Source organism: Mytilus californianus, unplaced genomic scaffold, assembly GCF_021869535.1.
Source record: "Mytilus californianus isolate M0D057914Y unplaced genomic scaffold, xbMytCali1.0.p SCAF_9, whole genome shotgun sequence".
NCBI classification, from domain to species: Eukaryota; Metazoa; Mollusca; class Bivalvia; order Mytilida; family Mytilidae; genus Mytilus; species Mytilus californianus.
In genome coordinates this window covers 21,631,766-21,645,045 of record NW_026262745.1, presented here as the reverse complement: position 1 = coordinate 21,645,045, position 13,280 = coordinate 21,631,766, and the positions used below count along the sequence as shown (strand labels likewise).

The 13,280-nt window shown below is 33.0% G+C and overlaps 1 protein-coding gene across 1 annotated transcript in view; it reads left to right on the top strand.

Moving 5' to 3' along the window:
* LOC127715813 (uncharacterized) overlaps positions 1-13,280 on the top strand; it is a 114,993-nt gene that overhangs the window by 34,669 nt on the left and 67,044 nt on the right. The window contains exons 9-15 of the mRNA XM_052221950.1: positions 1,219-1,441; positions 3,026-3,181; positions 5,271-5,616; positions 7,813-8,113; positions 8,655-8,775; positions 11,595-11,819; positions 12,515-12,724. Coding sequence (XP_052077910.1) covers positions 1,219-1,441; positions 3,026-3,181; positions 5,271-5,616; positions 7,813-8,113; positions 8,655-8,775; positions 11,595-11,819; positions 12,515-12,724 — 1,582 coding nt within the window. The remainder of the gene's footprint in view (positions 1-1,218; positions 1,442-3,025; positions 3,182-5,270; positions 5,617-7,812; positions 8,114-8,654; positions 8,776-11,594; positions 11,820-12,514; positions 12,725-13,280) is intronic.

Sequence of the window (13,280 nt, the reverse complement as noted above, 5' to 3'; positions counted from 1 at the left end):
ATATATTGTTATAATTTAGGCCGTTAGTTTTTTTTTCTCAATTGAATTGTTTCAGATTTTTCATGTCGGGGCCTTTTATAGCTGACTATATGGTATGAGTTTTTCTCATTGTTGAAGGCCGTATTGTTGCCTTTAATTGCTTACATTCACTTCATTTGAACTTTGGTGGATAGTTGTCAAATTGGCAATCATACCATATCTCCTTTTTTGTATTGGTTTGATAATGACCTATTGGATGGGAAAGACTTCTATTGGTTTTGAGAGCTAATGATTCAAAAGTCGAAGTCACAACAGCTATTAATAATCTGTAATCGGTGAACCTTTTCAATTTTAATGTTGTTTTTGAAACCATACGTCCAACTTCTAATATAAAATTTGTTTTTGACAAACACCCTTTTGATTTTGAGGTCAAATGACAATGTTACATCAGCTATTGATACACTGATACTGTTGCATAAATTTGTTTTTGGAAGTTATCTTTTGAGCCATTTGTCACGACATCCACGAAAATTGGTAACCCATGAATAGTAAGAAAAACTCAAAAATGTAGGCAGTCATCTTGTACTTTGTCTGGTTTATTTTCGTTTGGCCTGCGACATTTTGTCGCTGAAGCGAGTCATAGCGATACACCATTCCGTCGTCGTTGTCGGTAGCATCGGCGTGGGCAGTGTCAATTTTAGGTTCAGTCTGTGGTTAAAGTTTTTGAATTCATCAATAATTTTGACAAACCTTCTCAGAATTTTATGAAACTTGGACAGAATTTTTTTTATGATAATAGAAAGTATCCAGAGCACAAAAAAACATATTTTCATTTTTGCGTATTTCACCGATAAAAGGACTTTATAAGACCCTTTCAATGAATGATCTGTCCCAACCCATTGTATTACATCTGATAGGTTCGTCTGTCCTTAACTTTATTTTCATGGCATCTATAGTTGAAATTAGATAAATATTTGACCCCATATTCTTGGTCCATTGATCATTACATTTATTAAATCGGGTGATCTTTTTAAAGTGAGTATGAGAATAGAACAACTATATTTGGTCCAAAGAATTATTGTTAGCTGTACATGTCCATCTGACAGTTTTCAACTGATATTCATCTTAATTTTATTATTCATATTGATCAATATTTAGTTTTTTTGTACGTATGTATGACCTTAACGACAAATTACAAATAAAGTAATTTCTTTTATTATACAACACGTAACATTACAGGGTGATAGCTGAATTCTCATCTACTAATGGAGGGTATGTTAAAGTTGCTAATCGAGAACAGAGTTATCATGACGGTGTCATCAATACTTATTATTATAATGGTCAGACAGCTACAAGAGAATTTGAGTATCACTGGGATTTAGTTGATCCTTTTCATTGTTCAGTGACTTCAGGAACATCTTGTTCATCATTTGTAGATGTTGGTACAGATATTACCAATAATGTAAGCTGTTGTATAGATCTTGTATAGTTGCTTAAAAATATATCAATGTATGATCTGTTTGAGTTCAAAGAATTTTCAACACTAAATTGTTAAAATAAGATTATGCAGCGTATAACATGTACAAAAAAAACAAAAAAAAAACAATTACGTAACTTTTCAGTCAATTAATTTAAAGGTATCAATCAAGTCAAAAAATTTACCAACAAGCTAAATAACAGGTAATGAAGTGATTTCATTGACCGTGAAATCAATCGGTCAGATTATAAACCTTGTGAAAACAACTCTACGTTTTACAGTATAGATATAGAGAAAAATTGTTCAGCCACATTTTTGCCATTTTTACCAATATTTATGTTGTATGTAATGACCATGTGAGGTATTGCCATCATTTTGCATGTCGTCGTCGTCTTAGTCCTCCATCGTAAACATTCTTTTAAAAGATCTTCTCTGAAACAACTAAACCATTTTCAAACTAAGATGAATGATCATTAGGCATTGTAAAGAAATTGTGTTTTAAATCCCTTCAGTTAACAAACATGGCTGTCATGGCTAAGAATATAATATAAGAATAACTTGCATTGATTGTCGAATATTTGAAAAAAAATCATTATAAATAGAGTCAATCTGACAGTACAAAAATGCTCAAAATGTCAAGATCTTCCTACTCTCCGTTTCAAAAAAATTCAGATAACTCCTTATAGGAGTAATTGCCATTTTGAATCAAAGAAAATGAAGATTTTGACTTCTTTTTGAGTTTTTGCCTATTAATTAGAAAAATTCAATAGAAAGGTAGAAACTGTAAACAGCAAAAATGATCAGCAATACAAGATCTAGATCTACAAACATGTTTATATAACGGAAAACATTGCATGGCTCCTTATAGGAGTTATTGCCCTTAAATGAGTTTTTTTGACTAGTTTTCGAATTTCTGTTTTCATCTTGAAACTTATGATAAATATGCAGAAACTCTAAACAACAACAATGTTCACCAATAAAAGATCAGCAAAATGCCAAAATGACGAAAAACATAGGATGATTCCTTATAGGAGTTATTGCCCTTACATGAGGATGTTTGGCCAACTTTAAATTGTTTCTGCCTATTATTTCGAAAACTATAATAAATAGAGAGAAACTGTAAACAGCAAACATGGTCAACAATTAAGGATCTACAAAAATCGTCTCCCTCCAAATTTTTCAAAATTTTTTAGCAATAACTAGTCTTCGTATAGGACACTTTCCTGGATAATCAGTGGAGTGGATCAGGGTAAATCAAGAGAAGCTTGGACTCTTGGTGAGATTTGTAACAAGCAAGATTTTATGAATAAATATTATCATGTTGTAATAAAAAGAATCTACAAAAAATGTCAAATAATCAATAACATTGGATTACTCTTGGCATTGTTGTTCTTTAATTAACTAAGTGTTTTGACTTATTCACAAGTTTTTGCCTATTATATTTAAAATTTTAAATACTGCACGTTTCTATTTTTGCAAAACCTACCCTGTTGCAAGTTTTTCAATAATAAAACCATCGCAAAAATTCTGTAAATTTGGATAATTTGTCAATCTGTATATGTATTTCAGCCAAGCATAACATTTACATGGGACGGATGGTCAGACGCCTTATCTGGACTAGATCATTATGAATATGATCTGTTTGAACTTCAAGACGGTTTGGAGTTGGTTGATGGCAATGACAAAAAACAAACTAATGCAAACGTTTCAGTAGCAGAATCATCTGTAAGTCACTCTTATAATTTTGGTATCTTTATCCACATGAACGTAACGTCAATTTAAAATCCTTTGTAAAAGGAGAAGAATTTGTAAAGGGAAAATTGGTTTACCGCATATTTTGCATTGATGTACTAGGAAATTGTTTCAGAAATACTTGGACAATCTGAAGCTGACCTTTAAATATTGTCTGTGGTCAGTATGTCAATTACTATATTTGTAATATTTAGTAAACACTTTTCAAGTGATTAAAAGTTTTTGTAAATAGATATAAGAAGATGTGGTATGAGTGCCAATGAGACAACTCTCCATCCAAGTCAAAATTTATCAAAGTAAACCATTATAGGTCACAGTACGGTCTTCAACACGGAGCCTTGGCTCACACCGAACAGTAAGCTATAAAGGGCCCCAAAAAATTACTAGTGTAAAACCATTCAAACGGGAAAACCAACGGTCTAATCTATATAAAAACGTTAAGTCTGATATATGGTTCCTTTATTTATATGAGACTGAATTCATACAAGAGCTTCCTAGGAAGAATAAAAAGAATCTAGCATTATCTATGAACTTCACGTTCCGCTACATAGATGATGTCCTCTCAATAAAAATTCAAAATTGATGACTATGTCGAACGCATCTATCCCATCGAACTTTATATGAAGGATACAGTGTCAGATACATTTAAGTCTGCTTTATATCTTGACTTACATCTAGAAATCCACAATGAAATTCGGTTGAGAACAAATGTTTACGACAAAAGAGATGATTTCAGCTTTTCAATTATGAACTTTCCATTTCTATGTATGGCAATATTCCATCAGCGCCTGTGCATGGAATATTAATCTCCATGTTAATAAGATATTCCAGAGCTTGCATTTCCTATCATGATTTCTTTGCTAGAGGGTTGCTACTTACCAGTAAGTTAAAAGTTCAAGGTAGTAAAGTTGAAATCACCCATTCGAAAATTTCACAGACGCGAGTTAGTTGGCCGTTATGGTATATCTGTTTTACAGATGACGACAGAAATGTTCCAATTGTCGTAACCACAATCCTATCCTCTTTTCCTCGAATGTTACCTACCGAATTAGACTTATCACTTTGTTTGTACATACATGAGCAACACGACGGTAGCTACATGTGAAGCAGGATCTGCTTAGCGTCACGGAGCACCTGCGATCAACCCCAGTTTTTTATGGGGTTAGTGTTGCTCAGTCTTGAGTTTTCTATGTTTTGTTTTGTGTACAGTTGTTTGTCCTTTTGTTGTTTTTCGTCAGTTTGTTTTCGACTTATGAGATTGGATATCCCTTTAGTATCTTTCGCCTATCCTTTCCCCACAGAGTCTGTTGTAATTCACTAATAATCATTATGCAAACGGTAATTTTGTCTGTGTGTACACACACACACAGACACATACACAAATATATCTAAAGATTTGCGCAACAGTACTTATATAAGATGGTAATATACGAAGATGATGTTAGAAAATCGTGTTGACAAATATTTCGGCTTAACAAATAGCCTTCGTCAGTGTCAATAATTTTTACAATACTAATTGGTACGAAACTATCGGACCACTTATATATAGCTGATCTCAAAAACCTTACCATCACTATCATAGACCACAACGAGAGTTGGTCAAGGGCTAACAGACTTCCTCGGGAAAGTTTTTGGATAAGAAATTTAAGGACAGTTTCTCCAGAGGGCATTAATGAAAAAACATAGAATGAGTCCCTACCATCACTTGTTTCCTGTAACTCAGGCTTCAGTTCAGGACTCTTACAGTTTTAAGGAATTTATTCCTCCTCCCAAACATCAATATTGAAAACATTTACCAGCGTATTGATTCATGATAATTTGTATAACGATCAAGATCATTATTTCAGTTTGACTACCACATGTCAAGATAAGAATCATTTGACATCTTATTGATGAAGGATAGTAGTTATCCGAAATATTTAACATTTGTTCATGATTTTACTTTTTTTTGTGATGCTGTACCCTTTTAGACTTGCTTATTATATATTATATATATATATACAACTAATCAAGGTTATGTTTTTTAACTTGAACTATTTAAAAATTTTCTTTTTTTTTCTAGGCAACCATTACTATGACAGAGCCAGGGATGTATTCTATTCATATGACTGCAGTAGACAAAGCTGGAAATTATATGACAGGTCGAAATTTGTTCTTGTTTGATGACGAGTCCGTTGTAGACAAACAGGGAAATCCAACTTACTGTCCCACTGCCTCAGCAGATACATCATATATATGGGTTGTAGAGGATACTGCCAAGGTCAAAGTCCAGTTCAAAGATAGATTTATAAATACCAGACACAAACATAACAGATGGTTGAATAGAGTACAAACATATAATCCACAAAAAGTTATTTATGAAGATTTGTATGGCGATAGAACCAATGAACCTATTTCTAATGTTCATGGCAAGTTAAACTTAGTTATGGAAAAATTTAGTTTGGCTGGTTTACTGTTGTCTGTTATATAAAAATAAGGAGAAGTAGTATGATTTTAATTGTCAATGTGACAACAATCAACCAGAGTCCAAATGACATAGATGCTAGCATCTATAGGTCACAATATGCTGCCGTCAACAATGAGCAAAACTTACTGTCAAAATTTGAAACAATTCAAAGGATCTTCGGACGCATGAAATTTATAACGTGTTGTTTTCATTTTTTACAGCACTTGGTCGATACCTCTGCTGGCGGACTATCGACTCCGAGGGTATCATCTGCTCAGTAGTCAGTACTTTGGTACTGCCATGATTTATAACAACCCTTTTTAAAATTGTCCGTTTACAATTTTTTAAATTATAAAGAAACTTGTGTGTCAACTCTCTCAGGCAAAGTTGACCTTAAATGAATTTTGCTTTTTTGTAAGTCCTTTTTGGTCATTCAGCTCTTCAATTATTTCGGTTCTTATACTTCCTTGGCTTTCAAATATTCGGCTTTGAGCGTTCCTGATGAAGGTAAATCCAGAAAAGCGCTGCGGACGTATGCAATTAATAACGTGTTGCTTTCATTTTTTTTTATCAATTTCTCTATCTACATATTTCAATTCTTTAGTAACTAATTGGTAGCATATTTGACTACATAATGTATTTGAGACAGTATGTTTCTCTTTCGATCAATGAAAAAAAAAGATTTTTTATTGTTAATACAATATCCTCTGATTGTTACAGCACACACTAGTGGGTCGGCCATTTGATATTTTGGGGGTAGGATGCTTTTTTGCGTGTTGATAATTGATTATTTTCATCTGGTGATATACATACTTATTTATTGTCACTTTTGTATACAATTTTATCCTGCATTTAGTGTTGTTGAATATTCATTTTCAGCTTGTCGTGGGCAGGATCATTTATTTCCAGTTCTGACCATGATGTTCATTTTCAAAATAGTCCTAGCCCTCCCCTCCAGAAAATCAAATGGTTGTCCCTTAGTCTCTTCTACTGTATTACTTACACCAAATGGAATTAACTTATTGAACATGATGTAAAAACTAAACTAAAGTTTGATTAAGGGTGTTCGCTCTTCTTTTTCAAAATAACAAGCGTTTTAAAAGACTCTTATAAATTGATAGAATATAAATAACGGAACTCAAAAAGCAGAAACATCGAAGGTCCGTGTCTTTGTTTTTGAGATATAATCAATTGAAAATTTAGCGGGAGATGGGGAAACTGTTATAGTACTAATCAATTAATGTGAAATCGAAAAAATAAAGAATTTTTTAATATCTTTAATTTTTCTCTCCTGTTGACAAATTTAGTTTAACACAAATAAAAAAAAGCTTGCTGCTTTTAAGTTTTGAGGTTGACATGGTAAGAATTTGGATAAGTCTTTTTGAATTTGTCAGTTCAAAATCATGTCTACACCAAAACGTTGTTATTGGCTGCAAAATCTTAAACCATAGAAATTCAACCAATCACGAGACGTTGTTCTCATTTGGGAGTACGAATAATGCAATAACCTGTAGTATTTGAAGCAGCCAATAAAACATCTTTACAATTTTTATTGGTCTTTATGTGAAACAAATTGGGATGAATATATTTAAGTATTGACATAATTTAATATGAAAAAAATTAGGATAAACGTATTTAAGTATTGACATAATTTGAAATGTAATTGGTCTTTTTCACTAGTAAATGAATTTTAGTCTTAAATGGTATTTTTCTTATTTTACTTTTTTTTTTAGCTTATTATCGTCTGAAAAGTCTGAACAATAAACTATTAAGTTATGTTAAGCCTTTCAGACTTATCTATTACGGTAAACTCAGTACTATTCAGACCTTTCGATTTCAGTCAAATCAGTACGTTTCAGTAACTTTTCAAAAAATTCAGTACAATGTTGAAGGTACAGGTAAATAACAATTATTGAACTGTGGAAACATATATTGAACAGATCTTAATTGACTGCAAACGAATGGTCCGGACAGTACTGAATTTACTGCAATGGATAATTCTGAAAAATGACTAAAAAATATATTGTTCAATCTTTTAAGGGCGGTTCAGACAAAAATAACAGTTTCAGATCAAAATTAGTTTTGTAGTGTTGGGTTTTGTAACATGATTATTGAATGCAATGTCATATTCTTTAAATCATTACTATTCTTTTTACAGCTATTGTAGATTTTCAAGTGTTATATGATGTTCATAGTGATCCAAATACTCTTAAAGATTCACGTGCTCTAACATCAATATCTCAATTAAAGAACCAGTATGACATCCTAACATTAAATTGGGCTGATGGAGATCGTCTGACCTCAACAGTTCAAGCTTTTGATGTTCTTCGTGAATTTAACGAAGATACTATTGTCATCTACAAAGATGCCACACCCCCTCTAATAGAAAATCTATGGTTGACAAAAGGTGACAGACTGAACATCAGTGTACATAGCTTGGAAGATTTTACCCAAATGACGTAAGTCGTTATGCCTATAGTTTCTGGCCACAGTGATAAAGCCAAGTGTCATGAAAGTAGCGTTTAACACTAGCAATCCATCAATCAATCTATAGCTCTTGACTAGATAAAGCATGTTTAAATTATTTGCTTAAAGTATGAAAGAATTTAATTGAATTTAATTGAAATTCAGATTGATAATTCAACTTCGGAAATTTTAAATGAAATGTATGTAATGTTAAAAAAGAGTATAAGCAGACGCAGTATGTGAGATATTTAATCTTTTAAAAACAAACAATTTCAGATGACAAAGTGTGAGATCTTTAATTTGCACAAAGACGTTAGAGAGCAGATCTTTTTTTTTTACAACAGGTCAGTTGGAAACTTATGATTTCCATAAATAGTAGATTAATTATCTTTTTCATTTCACATGACAAAGTGGTAGGGCTATTTTTCCGCAAAGTATAATTCTTTCTTTTTGTTAATAATTAGATTAAATCTATTAAAGCCTTATTCAACATCATCATTGAGCTGAAATTATTAGTTTATCTATATCCCTCAGGATAGAATGGGAAGCTTATGACATCCACAGTGGCATGGACTCGGTATATTGGAAGTTGTATGACCATAAGACTGAGGATTTACATGGATTTGAAGATATCATCGCTCAAGGATCAGCTGCTGTAAGTTTCATTTTAGTTGTTGCAGTCAGAAGAAGAATTAGGGTTCCTGAACACCTGGCTGTAAGATATCTAAATCATTATGTTGTTGCGTTTAAATCAGGTAAAATTGAGAAAGTCATACATTTTGAAAAAAATTAAAGGACAACTATTGATTTTCTTAAGGGGAGGAGGACAGAATATTCCTTTTCATCTTCTTTCCGGCAAGAATGTTTGTTTCAGTTCTCACCAGGCTATGCTATTCATTTCCGAAATCCTCCATCCCCCAGAAAATCAAATGGTTGCCCTTATCTTGTGTTTTTCAATTTCATTCCCATGAAATAGATTTGATTTGTTTTTGTGCGATTTATAGAGTAGTGATCAGTGGTTTTCGTTTGTTGATGTGGTTCATAGGTGATTCTTGTTTCTCGTTTTTTATATAGATTAGACCGTTGGTTTTCCTGTTTAAATGGTTTTACACTAATCATTTTTGAGGCCCTTTATAACTTGCTGTTCTGTGTGAGCTAAGGTCCCGTGTTGAGGCCGTACTTTGACCTATAATGGTATATTTACATATTGTGACTTGGATGGAGAGTTGTCTCATTGGCACTCGTACCACATCTTCTTATATCTATAAATGACATAAAGATAAATGTCATTGCTATTATTTCTCAAGGTACCTTCAGAACATTGGTATATGTTTGGTCGGGTTGTTGTCTCTTTGACACATTCATCGTTTCCATTCTCAATTTTATTGAAATGTTGTATAAATGAAATATGTTTCAATGGGTATGAATGAAATTACCATTTATTATTATTGTTTCATACTACAATGAACACGCTATTGTAAGAATTTAAAAGAAACAAACTTCTTCCTGACGGCCCTTACTATAATATATAGTAGGGGGATCATGTTTGCAGTTCTATACGTTTGTCTATTAGTATGTTCGTCTGTCCCATATCATGTTAGAGGTTGTAGGCAGTTCATCATGACATTGTGATCACTTTTAACTTGAAACTTAGTACATCATGGGCACAATGATGTTAATATTTTGAATGAAATAAATCTTAAATTAATTTGGTGTGTCCGCTTTTATGGATTTATTTTCATCAGTAAAACAGGACAGATATAAACCTATCCTTTCTCAAAAGAAGTAAAGGTATACTGCAGATTTTCTTCTGTAAATCTACACCATATTTTGTTTTGTCACACACACAAAACTACAGATCCTTGGTATATAGGTTAGGTAAGCTGTTTCATATGGTGATGCATGCAGAAGATGCTTACCCTGTCAAGCACCTGGTTTGAATCTAGATTTTTTTCCGTACGCATTCATATATTGATCTCATTGTTGGTACATAAGGAAACAATGATGATTTAGTCGCAATGTATACATGTACATTAGAACGGTTACATTGGAAAGAAGTCATTTCAGGGTTGAGTGTTCAATGTCGAGATTTCAAAAGCATAAAATAAAGAGATGTTGTATGATTGTCAATGAGACAACTTTCCACAAGGGACGAAATGCCGAAGATGTTAGCAAGTAGTGGTCGCCGTACGGCCTTCAGCAACGAGCAAAACCCTTACTGCATGACAAGCTACCAACGACCCCGACTTGAAGTAATGTATAACATTCAAATGAGAAAACCTACAGCCTGATTTATGTACATAACAGCAATCTAAAATTCAATATGATAAACAGTAACAAATGACTACCTCTGAATTACAGGCTATTGAGTTGGAACAGAGTTCTGACTTTTACACAATGTGGCGGAGTTAAACAAGTTAGCGGGTACACAACCCTCCCCTAACATGGGACAGTGCCGAATAAATCAACACAAGAACAAACTCTACAAAGCAATAAAAGGAAAATTAAATATGATAAATAGCAACAAACGACAACCACTTCAAGGACAAAACATCAATTTTAAATCTTTAATTATCAAAGGTCCATTTCTCAAATAGTGACAAAAAACATAATTTAGTGTGTATAGAAAGATTATAAGGCGTTTTATCCATCTGATTTTGACTTCATTCTCATGGTCCAGTGCTTGATATTAGTCTTGTGATAAAAAAATGATTGATTAATGGTTAGTTGCTTAACGTCCAGTGGCAAATATTTCATGCATGTTCAGGACAAAGTTTGTGGTAAGATTGGTGCCTTACATACTGGGAACAATAGGTCAACTGTATTTGAGTAAAAATGTAAATATCTGTCTGACAGGGTTCATCTGACCTTTACATTTCATGGTTTTTTTATTAAGAAATAATTCTTTCATGCTATACACTATGCTCATGTTAACATGGATAGGTATTATAAATGTAACATTTGTCAATATCTTATTACCGAGCGTTAGCGAGGTGTAAAGTGTTGACAAATATAATGCATACCCATGTTAGAATGAGTATAAAGCATGGCATGAGTGAATTATTTCGATTCTAATAGGAAAATTTTGAAATTTTGTACTTCGAAGCGGACCTAAAATACACGTTCGAAAGGCAACCATTTTGATTTGATGAATCCAAAATTTTATGGAAAATCAACATATTCACGATAAGAAAAAACAGATGCATGCAAACTTACTTTTAGAATGATTTTGTTTAATTTACAAGTAAGCAACACCAACACCAATGTCCATTTTGATCTTCGGCGTAGTTCAAAATATAACTGAAGTTGCAATTTCAATTGTGACGTTAATCACGTGCAGCCCATGTGTGTTTCCAAAGTGAAAGAGTACCGTCATATAAGAAAAATGAAATGGTTATTTAAAAAGTGCTAAGCATTTATCGAAGTGTGAAGTAAAAAGAGAAACAGTGCTTTATTGTTGACTTTCCCTTTCAGAACTTATCATCTTGTAACAGTAAATATGATTCCTATGCCAGAGGAGCTAATTGTTACTGTACACCCTTTCAAGGATGTTATCATCGCCATTTCCAAATAAAACCAGAAGTTAAGCAAAGCGGAGGACTGCTGCAGAATAAAGATTCAGGAATGCATGAATATGATTATTACATCGAAGTTTCTGTCACAAATATTGCTAAAATTACAACTGTATTAAAGAAAAAGGTCAGTTTGATTAAGGATAATCTATCTTTGTCATCTAAGGCATTTTACCTGTTTTTGTTCTTGGCAAATGATAATAAAATTGCAAAAATGTCTTATTTTCATACTTTCACAACCGGCTTATTTACTTTTCTTCGGTCAATTCGTTATTTTTAAAGGATTTCCATTCAACTATAATACACATGTTTCAATGGAGTGGGCTGATACAATGTACTAGTTTATCTCTACCTGTCCATTCTTCCATTATCTTGAGAGTTTGATCATAACACATTTGTCCCATTATGTAAGCAAAACAGAATAACAGAGTTTCTTGATATTTGATGTCAAGTTTCATATTGGTAAGCTTTACCATGCGGCAAATGTTCAGGTCTGTGTATTATCTTCTCGTTTTGTTACCTCATACATGTGTGTTTTTCATATGTAAAAATGTTTTAAGAAATCATGTGTTGGAGAACAAATTCCTTAACTAAGTTCTATGAAATCACTATAATTACTTTAACAAGTTATTAGGTTAAAAAGTTCGTGTACTTTATTGATCTAAGGTTAACTTTTACAATTGTAGATGACCTTGATATCTGAGGCCACTATTTCTTTTATTTTAATTTTCATCCACAGTTTATGTAGATTATCTCTCTTGGAGAACTTGACCTTAATGAACATGCAGGAATGATCCTTTTATGCTATTTGATTATTTACAGATAACAATTGATATAAGCCCACCTCATTCAGGAATGGTGCATGATGGTATCAAAGGTAACACAGAGATAGACTATCAACAAGGAACAAACCTTAATGCATACTGGGAAGAGTTTTTTGATAGAGAAAGTGGGGTGTTTTTCTACCAATATATAGTTGGCACTAGCTGTGCTGGCAAGAATGATTTTACTCTGGATAGAACAAACCCAAATGTAAGTAGATTATATACAAATGTGTACAGTCAATTTGATAGTGTGGTCACCACAAATAGGCCACACACTGTCGTTTCAGGTCCCCTGTTCTTGTTACCAGTCTTCACGCTTAACCGCAAGACCACCAGCCCAGGTTTGTATAATTCTTCTCTACAAGCCAACAGAATCCAACTAAAATGTTCGTAAAATTGAGCTTCAGGCTTGTGGATTCAAAAGTTTATCGTGAAGATTGTGTTACTATGTAGTAAACAAATACATTCGAACCTCAATTTAAATGTCACCTTCATTATAAAGTCAGCTTTCTCTAATCCAACAGTTGACCTTATTTACAGTTTTGATTATTATACCCCCGCTTTAAAAAAGTGGGGGTATACTGTTTTACCTCTGTCTGTCCGTCCGTCCGTCCGTCCGTCCGTCCATCCGTCCCATGAATATTTTTCGTCGCATCTTTCTCAGGAACTACATCATAAGGATTTCTGAAATTTTGTTTCAGGGTTTACATAAGTCAGCTATACCGTGTGATGCGTTTTCAGAATCATCAATCAACAACTTCCTG